At 41.8% G+C, this 24,274-nt stretch overlaps 1 protein-coding gene across 1 annotated transcript in view; it reads left to right on the forward strand.

Moving 5' to 3' along the window:
- The window catches only part of CSMD2 (CUB and Sushi multiple domains 2), an 819,526-nt gene that overhangs the window by 547,505 nt on the left and 247,747 nt on the right, over positions 1-24,274 (forward strand). The window contains exons 14-15 of the mRNA XM_070950069.1: positions 13,426-13,752; positions 23,136-23,330. Coding sequence (XP_070806170.1) covers positions 13,426-13,752; positions 23,136-23,330 — 522 coding nt within the window. The remainder of the gene's footprint in view (positions 1-13,425; positions 13,753-23,135; positions 23,331-24,274) is intronic.

Genomic DNA, 24,274 nt, shown 5'->3' on the forward strand with positions numbered 1-24,274 from the left:
ACACCTTGAAGCGCACCCGGAAGACCACTGGGAGCCAGTGCAGCTCGTGCAGGAGAGGTGTCACATGGGAGAGCCCCGTCGCTCCCATAATCCCCCACGCGGCCACATTCTGGACCAGCTGGAGCCTCCGGGTGCACCCCAGGGGGAGCCCCATGTAGAGAGCATTGCAGTAGTTGGATGGTTATTAGTTGCTCAAATACTGAAACCACCGTTTGTGCTGTAAGAAGGCATTGCTTTGCCATAAATGCTGTTATATTCTCCCACAGTAAACTCTCCACACTCTGGATTAGTTTGTTGTTAAACATTTTAGACTTTATCTCAGTCTCCATACAGGCTGTAGCTGGACTCGTTTGTGAAAACAGCTGGCTGTCTTTTTGCTCACCTCCTCTCAGGTCGGGAAAGTCTAGTATCTGCTGTTTTGTCAAATCTCTTTGCCGGTCCCCTTCTAACCTCTCCAGATTGTTGGAAATAGAGGGGGGGATATTTTTACTTACAAATCTCTTGTCAGCAAAGTGCTCATCAATTTTTGGTTGTTTTGCATTCTTCATTGGTAGGAGGGCTCCCGGGCTGGTGCCATGGCGCTTCTTTCTTTTCCCCATGTCTTATTAGTCCTCATCAGCCAAAACTTTGTCTGTGTTGTGGTCTATGCTGTTATCGTCTCCAAAAAATATTATTTAAATAAAAAGGCTCCAATGGGTATACTAAAAATTGATAAAATAGAATAAAATAAAACCAAGAGCAGCTGCTGCAAACACGCTCCGGCAGCAGCAGCAGCCCCGCCCCCCACCCCCCCACATAAAAGATCCAAATAGATTGAGTTTGTATTAAACTACAAAACCAGGCTTAAATTTAACTAACATCTGGTTTAAAATGAATCAGATGTGGTAAGTCATGTAAATGTAGTTTGTAATCTTTAAGCAACTCAGTTAAAGATATGGGTTCAAAGATGAAGGGACCAGGGATTTGCAAGTTCAGTGAAGAGATTATTGCAATGCATACAGACAAATTTACCAGCACCAGAACTGAAAAAGAAGAGATATTACTTCAGTTCGAACTAGGCTGAGAGAAAGAGAAACCCAAAAGAAATTTATTTTATAAGTGCAATATTTTATAAGTGGCAGCATTTTAAGAGGAATTCAAAAGAAGCTGATTTAAGAAACACCTTTTCTTTCTGTTTTCGGTGAATGAGTGCCTAGCTTTACATATTGGGGATTATTCAAAAATAAGCAGCCCATCCTCCTCATTAAATTAAGGTTTTAAATATTATTATTAGGGATTTTTCTCTTACTTCCATTTTTTTTTTTTTACAATTTTGTAAGATTATGCTACTTTTTTATCCGATATACAGATAAACATTTAATATACAGAGGAACATTTAATGATTAAAATTAAACGGTAGATTTATTTTTTGTTCAAGCTGAATTGCAATGAAATTCTAACCATTGGGGTCATTATCCCTTTAAAAGGGTAATGTGTCACAATGTTTTGGTACAGGGGACTTCTCTAATTTGAATTTTTTTTTTTTAAGGCAGGATTTTTTTTTCCTCCTGGGAGTCATGGTAACAATAAACAAAGCTGAAAAACAGCACCATTGGGGTTTTTTTTTGATGAGGAAGGGTGACGACACCTTTCTTCATCTCCTCCCTCTGGATTAATAGAAGCTGAGAAAGCCAGAGAGACTGCAGATTTTTTAAATCTTTCAGAAATGTTTAAAAACACTGAAAACAGATTAATGACTCTCACACATGACCTTTAGTCACTTATTTATTTATTTATTTTATTTATTTTATTTTATTTCTATACCGCCTTTCTCCTGCGGGACTCAGGGCGGTGTACAGCCAAGATAAAACATTGCATATAAACTTTAAAAACAATTAAAAAAAACAATTAAATAATTTCGGCCCAAGATTTAAAAACAACCCAATTAAAACTGAATTCAATTAAAACTGAAAGGATGGGATCAAGCCAGCCCGGCTAGATGGAATAGGTGTGTTTTCAGGGCCCGACGAAAAGTCCGGAGGTCTGATATCGTGCGTATCTCAGGGGGTAGGTCATTCCAGAGGGCGGGTGCTGCCACAGAGAAGGCTCTCCCCCTGGGGGTCGCCAGCCAGCACTGTCTGGCCGACGGCACCCTGAGGAGGCCCTCTCTGTGCGAGCGAACCGGTTGGTGGGAGGCTATTGGCGGCAGAAGGCAGTCTCGCAGATACCCCGGCCCTAAGCCATGGAGCGCTTTAAAGGTGGTCACCAACACCTTGAAGTGCACCCAGAAGACCACAGGAAGCCAGTGCAGCTCGCGCAGAAGAGGTGTCATATGTGAGCGCCCCGTCGCTCCCATAAGCCCCCACGTGGCCGCATTCTGGACTAACTGTAGCCTCCAGGTGCACCCCAAGGAGAGCCCCATGTAGAGAGCAATGACTTCATCATTAAATCACTGCAAGAACCCTAAGGATTTTCAAAAAAATTGTTCCATATTCTCTTCCCTTTCCAAGGAATTTTGCAAGCAATTTTTCCTTCAAGAAATGAATTAAAAGTTCAGTGCAAAGGGAATTTTCTACTTAGTACTGGTTTTTCTGTTTTTGTTTTTCATTAGTTCTGGTTTGAGTTCCTAGTTCTTTTTGTCTCAGTATATAGATGTTTCAAGATGTTTGGAGCAGTGATGGGTTCCTCCTGGTTCGGCAGAGCCGGTAGCGGTGTCACCAAACCGGTTCTCTTTGTTCGGGAGCTGAACCCTCCCACCCACCCCCTGCGTTATTCTTAGCTTTTATTTGGCCCCGCCCCCAATCTATTCGCTGCCCCCCGAGTCCCAGCTGATCGTTTAAAGAGTTTAAAACTGTTTAAACTCTTGCTGCAGGGCTTCAAAGGGCCGCCCTACAGCTGATCAATGTTAAAAGGCAGTGCGCTTGAAAAACAAATGGGTAGACCGGGGCCTCCAAAAACAAATGGGTAGACCGGTACAGCTCTGCAAGCAGTTAAAAGCCTGGTAGACCAGTACCTCTGCTAAATCCTAAACAATTGTCACATGACCATCAAACCATGCCCACAAAATAAGCCACGCCCACAGAACTGGTAGTAAAATTTTTTAGAACCAACCCCTGGTTTGGAGCCTCAGGAAATGTTCTCTCCAGCAAAGTTTTATCACCTTTGAAATGATCAAAACTGGCACGTTCTACCCTTTGGCTCCCTTTGACTACTTTTCTATCACTCAATTCACTCAAACTTTGATAGAAAAGCGCTAAGAAAGAGAAATATGGTCTCCTGTTTTTTTTCATATGCAGATAAACACATTTGTTGTTGTTCAGTCACAAAATTTGTCTGACTCTTCACAACCGCATGAACCCATAGCACACCAGGACCCCTGTCCTTCACTGTCTCCTGGAGTTTGCCCTAACTCATGTTCATTGCATCAATGACACTACTGTATCTAACCATCTCATCCTCTGCCGTTGCCTTTTCCTTTTGCCTTCCATCTTTCCCAACATCAGGGTCTTTCCCAATGAGCCCTCTCTTCCCATTTGGTGGCCAAAGTATTTGAGCTTCCTTTAGATACCTACATTCATACCAGTGGTGGGTTCTAACGGTTTGCTGCTCGCACGCACACCAAACTTGTGCTTCACATTTATGTGAAGCCGCTGGGTGAGATCATCCATGGTTTTGGGGTGAGAGTCCATCAGTATGCTGATGACACTCAGCTGTACATCTCCACCCCAGACCACCCCAATGATGCCCTTGATGTGATGTCCCATTGCCTGGAGGCCGTGCGGGTCTGGATGGGGAGAAATAGGCTCAGATTCAACCCTTCCAAGACCGAGTGGCTGTGGCTTCTGGCATCCCGATATAGTCAGCTGGTGCCATCGCTGACTATTGGGGGTGAATCTTTATCCCCCACAGAGAGGGCCCGCAATCTGGGTGTCCTCCTGGATGCATGACTGTCTTTAGAAGAACATATGACGGCTGTGGCCAGGAGGGCTTTTTATCAGGTTTGCCTGATCCACCAGTTGTGGCCCTTTTTGGACCGGGACACCTTACGCACAGTCACTCACGCCCTTGTCACCTCCCGGCTGGACTACTGTAATGCTCTCTACATGGGGTTCCCCTTGAAGAGCACTCGGAAGCTCCAACTGGTCCAGAATGCGGCCGCGCGGGTGGTTATGGGCGCAACTCGTTGCGCCCATGTGACACCTCTCCTGCACGAGCTGCACTGGCTCCCAGTGGTCTTCCGGGTGCAATTCAAGGTGTTGGTTACCACCTTTAAAGCGCTCCATGGCATAGGACCTGGGTACCTTCGAGACCGACTTCTGCCACCAGTAGCCTCCCACCGGCCAATTCGCTCCCACAGAGAGGGACTCCTCAGGGTGCCATCGGTCAAGTTATGTTGGCTGGTGACACCCAGGGGAAGGGCCTTCTCTGTGGGAGCTCCTGCCCTGTGGAATAAACTGCCCCCGGAAATACGCAAGATCTCCAACCTCCGTGTGTTTCGCTGTGCCCTTAAGACCCTGCTGTTCTGTCAGGCTATGTAAATGATTTTAAATTGGGTGTTTTAAATTTTGGGTTTTAAATTTGGGCCGAAATTGTTTAATACTTTTAACTATTTTAAAACTGTTGTTTGTATCTTGTGTTTTAATTGGCTGTACACCACCCTGAGTCCTTTGGGAGAAGGACGGTATATAAATTAAATTATAAAAATAAAAAAATATATATTAAAAAAAGTAAAAGCGCATTGAATTTTGAAACTGCTGAGGCATGGCAATCCACTCTGCCATGCCTTACAGCTGGGCTAAAAACGAAGGAATAAAGGTAAGTATAGCATGGGGGCGGGCAGGTGGGAGGGCCCAGCTGATGGTCGGAGTGAACCGGTTTGCTCTCATGTCAAGATTTTCGCTATCAGCTCTTCCAAACCGGGGAGAACTGGTAGCAACCCACCACTGATACATGCATACATACATACATACATACCAGAAGTGAGTATTCAGCAGGTTCTGACCGGTTCTGGAGAACCGGTAGCGGAAATTTTGAGTAGTTTGGAGAACTGGTAAATGCCACCTCTGACGGGCCCTGCCCCCATCTATTCTCTGCCTCCCGAGTCCCAGCTGATTGGGAGAAAATGGGGATTTTGCAGTATCCTTCCCCTGGAGTGGGGTAGGAATGGTGATTTTACAGTATCCTTTCCCTGCCACACCCACCAAGCCATGCCATGCCACGCCCACCAAGCCACACCCACAGAACCGGTAGTAAAAAAATTTGAAACCCACCACTGATACATACAGAAACATAAAACGAAACCGAGTTATTTGGTGCAAATCTTTACACTACCTCCTTCCCTCAGCCCATCCAAATAAAAACTCCTTTGGACAACCCAACCTACTCCTCATCACCCTAATTAAAACAAACAGATCCGCTTTTACAGTTAAGCCAATAGAAGTTTGTCAGCCTCTGTTTAGCTGCTAAAAGATAAAATGCAGCCATTAGGCCCTTTGGCAAGGAGAAAGTACAAGCAAAGACATGACAAACTGGCCCAGTTCATTATAGTTATATGTTTAAGAAAGCTCATCTGAGCATCATTATATTCGTGCTTGTTAATTAGCACGAAATGTCTGCTGTGGGCTGTAGATGATGGGCTAGGACCAGGAGGAGGCAGGCAAAATGTGGAAGGCAAATGTTTGCAGGTGGAGCCTGGATAGCTCAGCAGACTAATGCATTGTAATTTAACTCCAGCTGTCTGCAATTAGTAAGTTCGAATCTTGCCAGGCTCAAGGTTGACTCAGCCTTCCATCCTTTCTAAGGTAGGTAAATTGAGGACCCAGTCTGTGGGGGCAATAAGCTGACTTTGTAAAAATATACAAAAGTATGAAGGCTGTTGCTTAATGCATTGTAAGCCGCCCTGAGTCTCCGGAGAAGGGTGGCATATAAATCAAATTATATAAAAAAAAATTATAAAAAACCAGCCTAGCTGTCAATGGACTGGACATCCAAGAGATGGGTCCAATTAAAGATCCTCTTTGCTACGGGAAGCCAATGGACCTCATCCGCCACAGTGTGGTAAAAGCTCCCTCTGGACGGCTGAGCAGGCTCCATATTCGCAGATGTGCTCTAAACATTTTTTTCTTAATTGCCTTTACTTTCCCACCATCTGTCTTCACACCTCGTTAGCTGAAGCTGCTGGTCCCCCTCCTGATGATGGCATAATGGCAGAGGATGGGGAGCGGTTTTGCCTTAAATTGGCATGGAGATGGCTATCAGGAGCTGGAATATAGTTGTTTTCTTTGCTGGACTCAGCAGTAGATTCCTTGCACTCTGCTCAGGGAACACAATGGCGACTTTTTCTCGGGCCTCGCTTGGTACTTGACTAACCACCCATGCCTGCTATCTGCAGAATGTTGGAACCTCTTTCGGGAATGGGGAGGGGGGGGATGTGATAGAGGTGTATAAAATTATCATGGCAAGTCCAAGGGAGAGATATAATTTGGCTTCCGCCCATAGCAGCTGTTTGGAATTAAGCCCAGGAGGGCTGGGGAAAGGGTGGGCAATGTAGGAAGCTCAGCCGCTTGATGAACAGAAGGGATAACTTTTAGATTTTAAAATAGCCAGAAATCCTGAGGAAGAGAGAAGTAGGAGAAAAAGAGTTTGCAGTTTTGGGAAAGGTGACAGTTGGGAGGAACGTGTAGCCCAGGGGTGGGTTCTACTTACCTTTACTATCAGTTTGCAATGGGGTCGCGTGCACACGCGCTCTTCTGCACACACGCAGAAGTGTTCTGATGACATCGGGGTCAGTGGGCAGAGCCTCCCACTGGTTTTACTACCAGTTCTATAGAACCAGTCCGAACCGGGGGCAACCCACTACTGGTGTAGCCTCCATATTCTAGAAATGGATACTTGACATATTGGAAGAAGGGCTCAACTGTCTTCTCCCATAGTAAGCAGAGACTGATGCAGATATTCTGTATATTCATCCTCTGGTGAAGGATGTTCACACCATGCGACTGTGGACAGAGATGGATAGGAAGGAGACTTTTCCCCCTGTCTTTTATAACACCAAATCCAATGATAGTCAGGTAAACTGAATGGTGGCCTTTCAAACCAAACCAAACCAAACCAAACCCTTTACCCAAGATGGGGTTGTATTCTAGAATTTAACATCCCAAGAGGCAGAGATGACTTTACAACAAATTTAAAATAAAAGCATGGAAATTGCATTGGTTTTCCTTTATTACAACTATAATTCAATTCTAAGGGATTTATTTATATAAGATTTAAAGCAGGGGTGAAATGCTCCCAGTTCTGACCAGATCGCCTGATCCGGTAGCGATGGAGGCAGGTGGTTCAGAGAACCAGTAGCAAAAATCTGTCCCCCCACCCCATGTCCAGCTGAGCCACACAATCATCAGAGGCTTTTTTTTTTAATTTTTAAAAGCATTTTTTCACAACCTCTTTGGCCGAAAAAATGCTTTTAAAAGTAAAAAAAAAAAAAAGCCTCTGATGATCGTGCGGCTCAGCTGGGATCATCAGAGGCTTTTAAAAGCAGTTTTTCTACAACCTCTTCGGCTGAAGAGGTTATAGAAAAAATGTTTTTAAAAGGAAAAAAAGCCTCTGCCGATCAGGCAAATCAGCTGGGATCGTCAGAGGCTTTTAAAAGCATTTTTTTACAACCTCTTCTGCCAAAGATGTTGTAGAAAAAATGGTTTTAAAAATTAAAAAAAAAAGTTGGCCACACCCACTCTCATATTGAAATGGCCCCCAAGCCATTTCACCACTGATTTAAAGTATAGTCTCATTTTCTTCCTTGGAGAATATCCAATATGGTTGGAGAACAGAAATACGAAAGGATGTGCTGTTGTGGTGACTTTAAATTGTTCTTCAATAACAGTAACAGTAAAACAGAACTGGAAGGGGCCTTTGAAGTCTTCTAGTCCAACCCCTTGGTCAAAGGAGGAGCTCCTATACCATTCCGGACAAATGGATGTCCAATCTCTTCTGAAAAACCTCCAGTGATGGAAAACTCACAACTTCTGGAGGCAAGCTGTTCCATAAGCACTCCATAATTCAACTGTACAGATATTTTTTTTCTATTGCCGCTATCTAATTTATCTCTTCTCTCTCATTGGTATGATAAACAAGCCTGTTATCTAATTATCCTCTAGATACCTTGGACCATTTACTCTTTACTCTAAGTTTCTATAATTGGGCAAAAGTTGTTTGGTTTACAATTCAACAAACATTATGGAACACTCCTCTCCCAAAGTTCAGATATCCTATTGGCTTTCTGAAAGACTTGAAGATCTACAGGTATGCCCCCCCCCTCCCAGTATGGGGGCTAGGACGTTAGTGGAGCTGGCATGTATGTGTTGTTTTATTCTGTTGGAGAATTCTTAGGGATGATTTGACTTGTTTGTTTTTTTTTAATAGGTGTTTTAATTGGGCTTTATAAATTATTGGTCACTGAAAGTTAGGTTTGTCAGGATGGATGAACGGTTCTATAAAGTTGTTTAATTAATAAATATAGATTTATCTTGGTGCAGCTTGAGGTTGTTGTACAAACTGAAATGCTGTCTTCAGATTTTTGTATTTCTCTGGAAGGTTGCATGCCATTCAACACTCAGAATATTGAAATAAAAAAAACATAAGTATTGTAGAAATTGCATATAACATGGTATACTGTATATTAGGGAAATTTGTTTAGAAAAAAATAAAAGGCATATTGAGGAAGACAGTTGCAAAAATGTTTTAAGTAGAGTTTAAGTTTTTTAAAAAAACCCAAATGCTTAAAGGTATAAATATAAAATATACTTGTACTTAGAAGTTAATGTTATAGAAACAAAACAAATTTACCTCACTCTGTTCATAGCAAACATTATTTTAAACAAGACAGTGTTAGGTCTTAATGAAAATTACTACATTGGTTCCACTATAGATTACTTTTCACATGAGTAGCAGGTGCTACTTTCAGTATTGTCCATAGCTTCACCCTCTGTGTGTGTCCGTGTGTCTGTCTCAAGACAGAATTGTTACCTCTTTTTCCTCATTTACTAATGTCAGTAATTCCATGGGCAGTGGTGAAATCCAAATTTTCTTACTACCGGTTTGGTGGGCATGGCTTGGTGGGCATAGCAGGGGAAGGATACTGCAAAATCTCCATTCTCACCCCACTCCAGGGGAAGGATACTGCAAAATCCCCATTCCCTCCCCACTCCTGGGGGAAGGATATTGCAAAATCTCCATTTCCCCCCCCCACTCTGGTGCCAGCCAGAGGTGGTATTTGCTGGTTCTCCAAACTGCTCAAAATTTCTGCTACCGGTTCTACAGAACCTGTCAGAACCTGGTGCATTTAACCCCTGTCCATGGAGAAGATTGCACATATATTGTCACATTAATTTTGTGAACAAACCTTTGAACGGAGACCTTAGCTCCCTCAGATCTTGTAGCTAGACATTTTTCTCCATTTGGGTCTGCCCTTCAGTTTGTACTACTACAAACAGACCTAGCCTGGGCCGGGGGAGGGGGGACAATTTTTTTTTTTTAATTTGATTTATATGCCGCCCTTCTCCTAAGACTCAGGGCGGCTTACAATGTGCTCAGCAATAGCCTTCATCCTTTTGTATATTTATACAAAGTCAGCTTATTGCCCCCACAACTGAGTCCTCATTTCACCTACCTTAGAAAGGATGGAAGGCTGAGTCAACCTTGAGCCTTGGCGAGATTCGAACCCTGCAGTAATTGCAGGCAGTTGGTCTTAATAAGCTTAATAACAGGGTGCCTTAAAACCCTGTACTACCAAGGCTCTTACAAATTTGATGGGTCTGACTTTGAAATTCCAGCTAATGGCTTTCAAAAGTGGACAATTTGGTAGCTATGCACCATCCTATTGATAGTCCTATTGATAGCCAAAAATCAGTCATTTTGAATGACAGGTCACTCCCCAAATTTCAGCAGCAGAATCTTTAGGTGCAGAGGAAGGTCACAAAATAGGAGTTAGGGATGCTTCTGGGTTAATTTTAATTTCCTCTGCTTGATCTTACTGAAGATTTAGACTTAATAAATCTACAATTACAGAATAACAGAATTGGAAGGGAACTTGGAGGTCTTCTAATCAGGAGATTCTATACCATTCCAGACTGTCCAATCTGGACAACTGTCCAATCTCTTCTTAAAACCTCCAGTGATATGTAGTTGAAGATATCAAGACCAGGTCACCTTGGGGCAACTTGATCAAGATCTGTACTAAAGAATTTCTACTGCTTCCTTTCATGTCATGTGTGTGTACATATGTGACAGAATGCATGGGGACTGTTTGAGATGGAAAGATAGGATGAAATCCATCCATACGTCTCCAATATATATCCATGAACAAATCAACATGAATGTGTTGCAAGAAAATGACTTCCACGTTGTCGTGATGAAATTGCAGTTTGACCTAAAGGCTAGTTTTGAACTGAAAAATAAACTGAGATGACAAACGAATAGGTATCTGAAGAGTTTCATGAAAATCCACTGATAGAAGTATAATTTGAAGTTACCTTGTTAAATATTTCAGTATTTTAAATATCTGGTCTGCCTAGGTTTGAATGAATTATTGCTAATGTTGGTCCCTTGAATACTTTGAGTAGATAGCTTTGGTTTGTGGAAAAGGTTTGCCTCAGCATCAGGGGTGAAATCCAGCAGGTTCTGACAAGTTCTGGAGAACCAGTAGGAGAAATTTTGAGTAGTTCGGAGAACCGGCAAATATCACCTTTGGGTGGCTCCAGAGTGGGGTGGAAATGGGGATTTTGCAGTATCCTTCCCCTTGAGTGGGATGCAAATGGAGATTTTGCAGTATCCTTCCCCTGGAGTGGGGAGGGAATGGGGATTTTGCAGTATCCTTCCCTGGAGTGGGGTGGGAATGGAGATTTTGCAGTATCCTTCCCCTGGAGTTGGCTGGGAATGGAGATTTTGCAGTATCCTTCCCCTGCCACACCCACCAAGCCACGCCCACCAAGCCACGCCCACCAAGCCACGCCCAATAGTAAAAAAATATTGGATTTCACCATTGTGTCAGCATCCATAAAAAAAGATAAGCTGTCTTATTTTAGGTAATGTAAGAAATGTGTCTTACAGGTAGTCCTTGCTTAATCATTTCTCAAGATTACAACAGACTCCTCCCTCCACAAGTTACTTATGAGCCATCCTTGAAGTTACGATTGCTGATCCCTGCGTTTCCCTCCATGGTCACATTTTGGGTGTTTGGCTTGCATTTATGACTGTTTGCAGTGTTCTGTAGAAACAAGGCCACAATCGACCATCACTTTTTGCTGGCAAACAACATCATTTGACATCACTTTATGACCATATGGTTTGCTTAATGGCCATGTGATCCACTTAATCACCATGCTGATTTGCTTTAGGACCATCATATAAACAGTTGTAAAATCAAGTCAGGTCATGTGGCGACCCGTTTAACTACCACAAAGACTTTCAGTGGAAATTCCAGCCTCAGTTGTGGTTGTTGAGCGAAGACCAGGGGTGGGTTCTAAATTTTTTTACTACCAGTTCTGTGGGTGTGGCTTATTTTGTGGGCGTGGCTTGATGGTCATGTGACAATTCTTTAGGATTTAGCAGAGGTACTGGTCTACCAGGCTTTTAACTGCTTGCAGAGCTGTACCGGTCTACCCATTTGTTCTTGGAGTGTCCTTGTCTACCCCTTTGTTTTTCGAGGCCCCGGTCTACTCATTCGTTTTTGGAGGCACTGGTCTACCGATTTGTTTTTAGAGGCACCGGTCTACTCATTCGTTTTTGGAGGCACCGGTCTACCACCACACTGCCTTTTAACACTGATCAGCTGTAGGGCAGCCCTTTGAAGTCCCGTGGCAAGAGTTTAAACAGTTTTTTTCCTTCTAGCTGATCAGCTGGGACTCGGGAGGCAGCGAATAGATTGGGGGTGGGGCCAAATAAAAGGTAAGAATAACGCGGGGGGGAGAGAGCCCAGCTCCCAAACAAAGACAACCGGTTCGGTGATGTCATATCGTCACCGCTACCGGCTCGGCTGAACCGGACCGAACCGGGAGGAACCCATCACTGGCGAAGACTTACCTGTATTATCATTAATCTTTGTTCCTTACAAAAGAAACTTTTTCCCTTGCTTTTTTTGACAATAAGTGAAAGAATTCCTTATGCCCCCTTGAATTTCTGAAGGGAAAGCACCATCTGAATCTAAAACAACAACAAAAATCAATAAAAATAAGAGCCTGCAGTAGAACAAGGAAAAACAGGCATATGCTTATATAAGAATTTGCATCTTAATGTACAGTTTGATCTTATTCTATCAGTCATTAAATCAATGTCAGTGGCCAATTTCAAAACCTTTTGTCAGAACATTATTTCAAATACTGTATGTTCAAAAAAAAATATTTAAATCCAGCAAATACACAAATAGGCTTGGAATGCCTGAAACAACCAAATAATTTTATCATATCCAATTGCTGTATCTCATACTTAACATTGCTAAGTTCTAAGAATTGGGTTGTTTTCCACAACTTCATATACACAGTTTTAACTGGCATATTATGTAAAGAGTGTTTTTTTTTTTCACTTTAATTACTCATTCTGTAAAGCACATTAGTAAAGACCTCTTTAGGGTCAGTAAATATTGCCTTCTTCCTTTATTGCATTTTCAACTTGAATTCAGACCTACTTTCCCCCAAATGAAAATCCCTTTGAAAATTCCTACTTATTTATTGAAACTGGGCCGTGGAAAAGTTGAACCTTGTATCATACTTATGATTGTTGTTTTTAATTATACTTCACTCTTCTAAATTGCTCTTCAATCAAAGAGGACAGCAATTCTCCCCCCCCCCAAATTTGGTAGTTTAATTGTTTTATTTTATAAAAGAGCCAATTAATACATTAAGCAAAATTCAGATATCAGTTAGGTACGGTGGCATTTCTACAAAAAAACAAAACTTTTAAAGATAAGAAAAAATTTACAACAGTATAAATTTGAGGTGTTAATGGCCGTATAGTTACTTCAATTGTACAAATAAAGCTAAGTGTGGCATTGATAAAACTATCACAAACTGCATATAATTATTTTGTAATATAATAAGGATTTCTGTTTGTAGTTTGATATGTAATACTGAGATCTCCAATCTATAATTGTTACTGTTTATGAATATTCCAAAGAAGGAAAATAGAAAACAAAACAAAGATTAAAGGGGAAAAAGCTGCTTTGAAAAATATTATATTTATATTTTATATTTAACTGACAAGATAGCAATTCTTGAGTTTCATTTTCTGTTTCTCTTTTTACATTGTCTTTACAACCTCAAAAATGCAAAGAACTGGCATTAAATTCATCTATTAAGTTGCATGCACAGTGACACTCGTCTCCTCTCTTCCTTTCTTCCTTCCTTCCTTCCTTCCTTCCTTCCTTCCTTTCTTCCTTTTGTTTTTTCACTGCAGTTTCCTGCTTCTTCAATTTCACCAGTCCATCTGGGATTGTGCTCTCCCCGAATTACCCCGAGGAATATGGCAGCAGCTTGCACTGCGTTTGGCTAATCATCGCAAAACCTGAGAGTCGGATCCATTTGGCTTTCAATGATTTTGATGTGGAGCCTCAGTTTGACTTCTTGGCGGTGAAGGATGGTGGAACAGCTGAATCACCCACCCTCGGGACCTTCTCTGGAAGCCAGCTCCCATCTTCTCTGACCAGTAGTGGCCATGTTGCCAGGCTGGAATTCCAGACAGATCACTCCACCGAGAAACGTGGCTTCAACATCACGTTTACCAGTAAGTCAACCGAAATCAAAGGATGATACTATACGAACCATTCAGGGCATTCTTTGTCGTTTTCAATCAGAGTGGCAGCTTAGAAATGCACAGATCAGTACAAATGCTACCGCTGGTAAATCAATATTGGGTCTGATGGTTTTGTTTTCTCTAGGGTATTTCTCATGATAGAAGGCTTCCCGTCTTAAGCAATCTTAAATAGTAAGTTAAATAGGTAACTGACGTGCTACACAAGAAAGCATGACCCTCTAGCTTCATATTTGTGAGCAGGAGTCATTTTGGGCTCTGCAAAGATTCTACTAGGATGGAGATAATATCCTGTTTGGGGGGGGAGGGCGCACACTCAGCATCACAGCCATTTGTGAACCATCAAGGCTTCAAAAGGAGTTTTATTTACTTACTGTATTGATCAAATTCACATGGTCTCCCATCTTGCACAAAACAAGTAGGTGTTGTGGCCCTTACGTGGCCTGTGCAGCTAGTAGCTAATTCAGACAGCGAGGAGGCTGGTGTGGTGCTGCACCAGCAGCCTGTGCAGCTGGCACTTGAGTCAGACAATGAGGAGGCTAGAGAAGAGTGGTGGCCAGGAGAGGGGATTCAGCCAGGGCCTTCAGAACCCCCAGAAGCTCCCATAAATGAAGAGGAAGAAGAGGAGGAGCCTCTTCTCAATGCACGGGCGTGCAGAGCTGCCAAAAGGCAGGAGTGGCTCCTCAGGAGGAGGTCTCCTCGAGAGTAAGGCTTGGGGCTAATTGGCCACTCCCTTAGCCTATTTAAGGAGGAATCCCAACTGAAGCAATTTGCATGGAACAACTTAGTTCACATATCTTCGTGTCTTGTCTTGCTTATCTTATCAGCTTCCTGCAAATTGCTTCTGGGCATTCTGCCAACCATAGTAAGTTTTCAGTTATTATTCTTTGAATTCTTGGAGGCTGTTAATGCAATTAATTAACAGCCATTGTTGTAAAAGACTGGTTTATTCAGTAAACTAAGGTTTGAACCGACTTTGTGTGTGCTGCATTCTTTGGGGTCCATAGCTGGGGCAGAACAGTAGGGGTGGTTGCAATAAAACCAACAATAAAACATAAATAGAAACATATAGAAGGACTACAGTGGCAGAAAATGTTTGTCTCCTGTGTCCCACCAGTTGAAAGACCTTAAAACACGGGACCTGTAAAATGTCCCTCCTGGAAGATCTGATGGGATAACAGAACAATAGTGTTGAAAGGAACCTTGGTTCTGGTCTTCTAGTCCAATACCTGCTCAAGCAGGAGATCCTATATCAGTGATGGCTAACCTTTTTGCCGTCATGTGCCAAAAGCAGGGGGAGCGCGGTGGGTGGGTGGGTGGGTGTCATGCGCGCATGCCCACACCCATAATTCAATGTGCCCCGCCCCTATACATGCGTGTGTGACCCCCTGCGCTCTCCCCACTTTTGGCACATGATGGCATGGTGGGCCCGGTAGGTCTGTTTTTCGCCCTCTCCAGGCTCCAGAGTCTTTCTAGGCGCCTGGGGAGGGTGAAAACTGCCTTCCCCACCCCCACCTCCCCGGAGGCCGGAAACAGCATGTATCCCGACTTCTGGTGGGCCCGGAAGGCCTGAAAATCAGCTGGCTGGCGCAGGCATGCACACTGGAGCTGAGCTAGGGCAACACTTGTGTGCTCACTGATATGATTCCATGTGCCACCTGTGGCACGTGTGTCATAGGTTCGCCATCATGGCCCTATATCATTTGAGACAAATCTCTTCTTAAAAACCTCAGTGATGGAGCACCCATAACTTATGAAAGCAAATTGTTCCTCTGATTAATTGTTCTAACTGTCAGGAAATTTATCCTTAGTTCTAGGTTGGTTCTCTCCTTGATTAGGTCCACCTATTGTTTCTTGTCCTGCCCTCAGGTGCTTTGGAGAATAGCTTGACTCCCTCTTCTTTGTGGCAGCCCCTGAGATATTGGAACACTGCTATTATGTCTCCCCTAGTCCTTCTTTTCATTAAACTAGACATACCCAGTTCCTGCAACCGTTCTTCATATATTTTAGGATGGGTAGGTATAACCAGGAAGAGGTAGTCCTTCAAATAGCTCGGCCCTATGCTATTTAGTGTTTCAGAAGTGAAAACCAGCAGCTTGAATTGGGCCCACAAGCAAACTGGGAACCAACCAACTTAGAATGCATCTACCACATGCTCTTGAAACTTAAAACAGTCGTGATGATCCAAGAGATCATCACTACTGTACTTTCACCATGTTTTCTAACATATGGAGCCTCTGTGCATATCTTCCTTTAATTTATGTTGCTGAATATAAATTGCTCGAGAATCTTTTTAAAATGCAAATTGCCCTTCTTTCATTCTTTGACATGTCAATTTATCCGGTTCTTTAACGTGTTTTTTTCCCCTGTTGTAAATTCTCACTGTCTTTCCTAATATAGATAGCGTTATTTGCTTGCAACTATCTGTTCTGCATCCTCTTTTCAGATAATTTTCAGGTAAATTAAACTTCATAAGTGAATGACAAATGTCAACATCATTTGATGTTAATATGCTTTGCAGCTGCAAAGTTCTACTGACTCCCGAAGGGATGTGTGGCGTATACATATTTGGAGCTTTTGAATATTTAAGGCCAGGCTGCATATTTTGACTAAAATCTGGCAATCCCTGTTTTCACATCTTTGCGGAATGAGAAATAGCATTAAGTAGGAGCAACAATTAAGTTAAAAATGTGTTGCAAGTTTCTCTGAATTGATTGATGTGGGAAACGAACGGATTTGGGTTCAGTTTTTAATTCTGCAGTACAGGAAGACCTCAACTTACAACCACAACTGAAGCCAGAGTTTCCATTGCTAAGCAAGGTGGTTGTTGAGTGAGTCACATCTGATTTAATGACCATTTTTGCTACAGTTTTCGAAAGAATCACTACAATTGTTAAGTGAGCCACTCAGTTGTTAAGCAAATCCACCTCCCCCATTTGCTTGTCAGATGTCAACCGGAAAGGTCGCAAATGTGATCCTGCAACCATTGTAAATATATGTGGGTTGCCAAGCACCTGAATTTTGATGCTGTGACAGTCACAAGTGTGAAAACCGATCATAATTCACTTTTCTGGATGCCCATTGTAACTTTGAACTCTCGCTAAGCAAGTGATTGTAAGTAGAGGACTTCCTATAGTTGCCCAAAGTTACATACATACCTCCCTAATTTCCATCCTACCTACACACACACACACACACACACACACACACACACACACACACCAGAGGTGGGTTTCAGCAGGTTCTGACCAGTTCTGGAGAACCGGTAGTGGAAATTTTGAGTAGTTCAGAGACCCGGTAAATACCACCTCTGACTGGCCCCGCCCCCATCTATTCTCTGCTTCCCAAGTCCCAGCTGATCGGGAGGAAATGGGGATTTTGCAGTAACCTTCCCCTGGAGTGGGGAGAGAATGGAGATTTACAGTATCCTCCCCCTGTCACGCGTACCAAGCCACGCCCACCAAGCCACACCTACAGAACCAGTAGTAAAAAAATTTGAAACCCACCACTGACACACGCCATATTCAGGAAGATAAGTCAATATTGTGGGATAGGAGTAACACAAGAGCTAAACTGCCCCAATCTGTAGACAGTAGGTAACATAAAGAGCTAACTTTAATTTGTTTGTTAAACTTGGGACTTGCCCCAATCTGTAGACAGTAGGTAACACAAGAGCTAACTTTTAATAAAAGCTTTGATAATAATTTAAGCATTGTACTCCTGAGGTTGACAGTGGAGGATAACATCAAAAATTGATTATGGTCCCCCCAAAAAAATGTTCCACTAGAACGTGTATTCTCTGACTCTTCAGTGCTTTTGAACAAATCTTGTCTAGGGGAATTTGAAAATAGTGCAATATTCAATCCATTCACATAGAAAAATTTAAAACCCGTGTGAGTCACAATATGTCTTAAAATTATACTAGTTCTTATACTGTGAGAACAGGCTCATAATACAAATCTTTGTTATGAATCCTTGAAGTCCTTAAATTTAGCACTATAAAAGTTTAAACCGACCATTAAATCATATGTAATTTTGGGAAAAGGTCAAAACCCCAGTAAATAAAGTTAGTTAATTTTATATAAAGAGATATATAAATACAATTTTAACGCTGGTCTGTGAGTGTAATAAAATTGATTGATTTATTGATAAAGTTTTAATGGATTAAAAATGTTTTTATTGCTTTATTTATTTTTTTAAGCTTGGAATCTGCCCCAATCTGTAGACTTTATGTAACATAAAACAAAGTAAAAAATATATTAACAATACACAGGTAGTCCTCGACTTACGACCACAATTGAGCCTAGAATTTTTGTGAGAAATTTCTTAAGTGAGCTTTGCCTCATTTTACGATTTTTCTTGCCACATTTGTTAAATGAATCACTGCAGTTAAATTAGTAACATGGTTGTTAAGTGAATCTGATTTTCCCATTGACTTTGCTTATTATGTGACCGTGTGGATGGGGCAATGGTCTTAAGTGGGAAAAATGGTCATAAGTCACTTTTTTCAGTATCGTTGTAACATCGAATGGTCACTAAATGAACTGTTGTAAATTGAGGACTACCTGTACCAAAACAAATAAACCTTCCCACCCACAGATGGATACACATAAACATTCAGCTGGGATTAAAGATTTGGTGAAATAGATTTCTGTACTTTATGAAACTTCAAGAGGGCAAAGGCCAGAACAGGAGGCTTATTATCTATTCCGCATACAACATTTCTCTTTTCTATATATATACAATTTTATTAAAGTTTTTTTTTAAAAAAAAAACTAATAAAAACTAATATAAAATAACAAAAAGAAAAAGAAATCAAAGGGAAAGCTAAAAGTACAAGAAAGAGGTGAAAGTAAAAGGAAAAATAGAAAAGAAAGAAAAAAGATACATAGTAGCTTCCAATCTTCCAATTACAATAGTTATAAATGCAATTATAAATTTACTTCTTATTCTACAATCTAACTCTCTTCTTTCTATAATCAACCTGTCTGATCGTTAAAACCATAAATCATGTTTGTTTGTTTGTTTGTTTGTTTTTGTCTTTTATGCAAAAAGGAGTTTCCAGTCAATAGTTAACTTACCAAATTTTTGGAGTATAAGACGCTCCGGACTATAAGACACACCTACCTCTTTTGGTGAGGAAAACAAGAAAAAGAAATCTGCCTCTGCCTCCCAGCAATTTTGCCTTGTTGCAGCAAACAGAAAACAGTCTGCTTTACTTTCATTTTTGTTTTCAGCATAGCTTGATTAGCACAAGAAAAAAAAATCTGCTCCCAGCAATTTACCTCCTTGCAGCAAGCAGCAGAGGCCCATGCAGCAATAGACAATGGCAATCCCTGCAGCCTGAAACAGCTGAGAGTAAGGATGCCGATCCAACCAACAATCAGCTGCTTGTGCTAATTAGGCTGTGCTGAAGCTGAAATGGGCTGTTTCTTCTTGCTGCTTGCTGCAAGGAGGTAAATTGCTGGGAGGCAGAGGCCATAGGGTGGGGGCCAATGGGTGGGCTGAATGTATATAAGATGCACCCAAATTTTCACCCCCTTTTAGGGGGGAAAAAGGTGTGTCTTATACTCTGAAAAATACAGTAAATATTATTTTTTCTCGGATCGAAGAAGTCAATTTAGCTATCTAAGCAAGTTCCATTATCTTCACCACATCATTCCTTCATTGTGGGTAGCTCTGAATCTTCCCATCTTTGTGCCTTTCCCACATTTAACATGGAAGGCCATGCTTTGCAAGCCCTCTACTTATGGACAGATTTGATTTTGGCAAAGCAGTACCTGATACATCCTGGTACTGACTTAGGCCTAGAAATCTGGTGGTAGCCAGTGCAGTGATTTCATGATCACTGTTATCCTGCAAAGGCTGAATTGGACAACTAAATTGTCCCACTAAGACTCCTGAAACAACCAAATACACTATAAAGTGAAGAAACAACTTCATTGCCTGTAGCAAAAACACAAGCAATCATTATATTTGGATCCTCTTATAATTCCAAGCTTTTCATAGTCAAGTGATTGGCAGTTTCACATGGCAATTTGCACTCAAGCTCTCTCCTATAATTTTCTATGGAACACGATTAGATTGACTTGGCAAGAATAATAAACGACCTTTGTTACAACAGTGGTTAACAGCTCTACAAGATTAATGGGATTTCTGGTTGGCGACTGCAAACCTGCTATTATTAAAAAAATAATTTGACATGCTGGATTAGAGGACAGGTTCATCAAAGTCACTAAACTATATTTTTTTGGGGAGTTGAGGGGGCTTTATTTTTGTCATTTGGTTGTTCGGGGGTTCTTGGTCTTTGCTTAAATAGTTGTTGGTAAAGTTTTAAAAGTGTAGATTTGGATTGGGAGTAAGAAAAAAGTAAGGTTCTATGTTTAGGCAAGAAAAACAAAATGCACAGGTACAGTATAGGTGGCACCTTGCAGTCATATTTGACTGCAAATATGATCCACTTCAAGGAGTCTAAGAGTATTTTAAGGTTGAAGAAACATCTCAAGTTGAGAAAAGTGAATGTAAAGTTATGGTGGAAGGAAGGAAGGAAGGAAGGAAGGAAGGAAGGAAGGAAGGAAGGAAGGAAGGAAGGAAAGAAGGAAAGAAGGAAATGAAAAGGTGTGCTAAAACCTTATATTATTGGCATGTGTTAAGGCAGGGGTCTCCTATCTGGGGGATTTGCAACCAGGCCACGGAAATGGCTGGTGAGCCCGCATACAACATCTTTACTTGCTCGAGCAGCAGGCGAGCACGCACGTGCTCCATTTAAGTGAGCAGCAGGTGTATGAGCATGCTGCTTGCACAAAAGGTGCTGTCCGTGTGCTTGGCAACAGTTCACATGGAACCATCCCCTCTTCCCCCTCCCGCCTTTCTGCAAAGCCGGAAAAATTGGGGAACTCTATGTTAAGGCATCGAAAACTTTACCTTTTAATCTGGTATTCAATACCTACCCATTTTCTCTGGGCAACGTTTATGTCATATGAGTTATGGATTAAATATTTATAGCTAGAGATGCACATATTTTATTGTTATTTTATGGTTTTGTAAAACACCCTAAAGGCAATGATTTCTATCCTGTATCAAGGCCGGACAATAGAATTGAATATGGCTATTCTGACTTGATTCTGAATATAGACATTCCTCTTGTACCATGCATATTTATTTTTATTAAACACATTTTTTATAAAAGTTTTTTATTTTAATTTCTCATAAAACAAATATAAATGTACAATATATTTAACCATTCTTATCACAGATATTATATTTTGGTTTCCATATTGGTTCATTCTTCACCCTAACATTTTTAAAATACATTTGAAGTTGCTCTTCTACCATTCCATATCTCCCTTCTTCCACAACAACCATTCCTCTCCTTCTCTCCTCTTACCCTTCCCTCCCTTCTTCTATTCTTTTCAACTTTCTTCTTTCCTCCTCTCCTTCCCCTCCTCTCCTCCCCTCTTCCTCTCTTTCTAACCCTCTCTCCTACTCTTATTTCCCCTCCCTTTCTTCCTCTCCTTTCCCCTTTCTTCTCTCTCTCTCACCTTTCCTCCCTTCTCCTCTCTCCTTCCTACCTGCTCCTCTACTCCATTCTCCCTTCCCTCTCCATTGTTGTGTCCATTTTCAATTCAATATTTTGTCAAGATGGTATTCGAGCAACCCTGATCTTATATTTACCCACATTTTCCTTTCAATTTCTTTTCTATTTTGCTGGTTGGACACATATCATCCTTAACGTACATTTATATAATACCTCTTTTTTCATTTTCCCCCTCCTTCCCCCTTTTATTAAACAAATTTATATAGCCACCCAATTCAGACACAGTGACTCTGAACACATAAGTTCGGGGAGCCTCACACTGAGAGGCTGTGGGCAAGTCAAGTCCTTTTATCTTACTCAACAGTCAGCCTTCACAAAGCCATGTTTCTACATCTTAGCACTCCAGATACTTAACCCTGTATCTGACTTACTTGGTGATAGGTAATATAACTAGCTATTATTTCTTTAACTAGCTTTTTTTTCTTTATTGCAAAGCAGACTGAAGCCATTCACTTGCCTCCTGCAATACACATAAATTGAACCCTTTATATAAGCCTGTGCTCCAGGATTGAAATTTTGGGTTTTCTTCATACCTTTCTAAGTCAATAGAGGCAATTATGTTGATGGCCTCTAGAATACCTGATCTATGTTGCCACAACAGCCCTTTCTAGTGTGGAACTGCTAGTTTCTACCTCACCACCTTCCTTTCTTTACACCAAATTATTAACAGCATTGCTATTATGGGGAAAAAAACAGAGGAGTGATTTTTCCCCATCATAACAGAACCCTGAGTTCAATATCTTCATAAACTACTTAGATGAGGGAATAGAAGGGGAACTCACCAAATTTGCAGATGATACTAAGCTGGCAGGAATAGCTAACACCCTAGAAGATAGGCTCAAGATCCAGATGGATCTTGACAGACTTGAACACTGGGCCCTATCTAACAAAATGAAATTCAATGTAAAGAAAAGTAAAGTCTTACACTTAGGTAAGAAAAACCAAAAGTACACATATAGACTGGGTGAAACCAGGCTTAATAGCAGTAACTGTGAAAGGGATCTTGGAGTCTTAGTGGACAACCAGCTAAATATGAGTCAGCTGTGTGCAGCGGCAGCTAAAAAAACCAATGCAATCCTAAATTGCATTAACAGAGGGATACAATCAAGGTCAAGTGAGGTACTAATACCACTCTATAAAGTCCTAGTAAGACCACAGCTAGAGTACTGCATCCAGTTTTGGTCACCACACTATAAAAAAGATGTTGAGACTCTAGAAAAAGGGCAGAGGAGAGCAACCAGGTTGATTAGGGGACTGGAGACTAAAACATATGAAGAACAGTTGCAGGAACTGGGCACGGCTAGTCTAGTGAAGAGAAGGACCAGAGGAGACACGATAGCTTTCTTCCAATACTTGAGGGGCTGCCACAGAGAGGAGGGGGTCAAGCTATTTTCCAAAGCACCTGAAGGCTAGACAAGGAATAATGGATGGAAACTGAGCAAGGAGAGAGTCAACCTAGAAATGAGGAGGAACTTTCTGACAGTGAGAACCATCAACCCATGGAACAGAAGTTGCCTTCGGAAGTTGTGAGAGCTTCATCCCTTGAGGCTTTCAAGAAAAGATTGGATTGCCATTTGTCAGAAATGGTGTAGGATCTCCTGCTTGAGTGGGGGAGGGTTGGACTAGATGACCTATAAGGTCCCTTCCAACTCTATTAATCTGTTATCTGTTTAGACAAGAAGACTAAGGTGAATGCAGAGGGCCATTTTGTTTGGGGTAAAATGTATTTGCTTCACCATGTTTTCTTGCTTCTTTCCAGCCTTCAGACACAATGAGTGTCCTGACCCAGGAGTTCCGGTCAATGGGAAGCGCTTTGGTGATAGCCTCCAACTTGGGAGCTCAGTCTCTTTTCTGTGTGACGAAGGCTTCATAAGGACCCATGGCTCAGAAACAATCACCTGCGTCTTGAAGGAAGGCAATGTGGTTTGGGATAACGCAGTCCTGAGATGTGAAGGTAAATTACCATGTTGGGTTGCCGTTTTCTTAGTTATAACAGTTAAGAGAAGGCAAGAAATCAATGTAAGAAGTATCTGAGGAACAAATGGTTGTGAATTTTGCGGCAAACTGATGTAACTACAGAAGCATCTGGACCTTTGGGGGGAAGCAAAGAAGGGAAGATGGTAGCTACATGACTACATGATCAAATCCCCACCCTGTGTGATAACACATGTAAATAAGTGAGCCGTCTTCACTCATGTGGTTGTGGACAGCATCTTGACTTGATAGCCCCTTCCCAGTGGTGGGTTTCAAATTTTTTTCCACCGGTTCTATGGGCATGGCTTGGTGGGCGTGGTTTGGTGGGCGTGGCAGGGGAAGGATACTGTAAAATCTCCATTCCCAGCCCATTCCAGGGGAAGTATACTGTAAAATCTCCATTCCCTCCCCAATCCAGGGGATGGTTACTGCAAAATCCCCATTTCTTCCTGATCAGCTGGGACTTGGGAGGCAGAGAATAGATGGGGGCAGGGCCAGTCAGAATTTTTACTACCGGTTCTCCGAGCTACTCAAAATTTCCTCCAGAACTGGTCAGAACCTGCTGAAACCCATCTCTGCTCCCTCCCCATCTCCTGGATATCCCTGCTTTGGTAGGATCTCCAGCTAGATTGGAGGGAGGTATTAAGAGGGTGATGAGCTTAGAGTCTTTGTACTGCAGGAAGTGACACAGGCCTGACTTCCCTCCCAGAATCTTGCCTGACCATTCCCATGAGAATGCAGTCCATTTGGCAACATTCATAGGTGACTAACAATACTGCTTCTGTTTGAGATGATTCACACATAGTTCTGATTGCTTGCACCTGACAAACTGCTAGACTATTTTTTTTTTAAAAAAAAAATATTGCGCTTATGTTTTCTCTCTGTCTCTTTGCCCTTTTGTTCTATTAAGTTTTCAGTGGGATT

This window comes from Pituophis catenifer, unplaced genomic scaffold, assembly GCF_029215685.1.
Source record: "Pituophis catenifer annectens isolate HBS135680 unplaced genomic scaffold, rPitCat1.0.hap2 SCAF_9, whole genome shotgun sequence".
In the NCBI taxonomy this organism is placed as follows: domain Eukaryota; kingdom Metazoa; phylum Chordata; class Lepidosauria; order Squamata; family Colubridae; genus Pituophis; species Pituophis catenifer.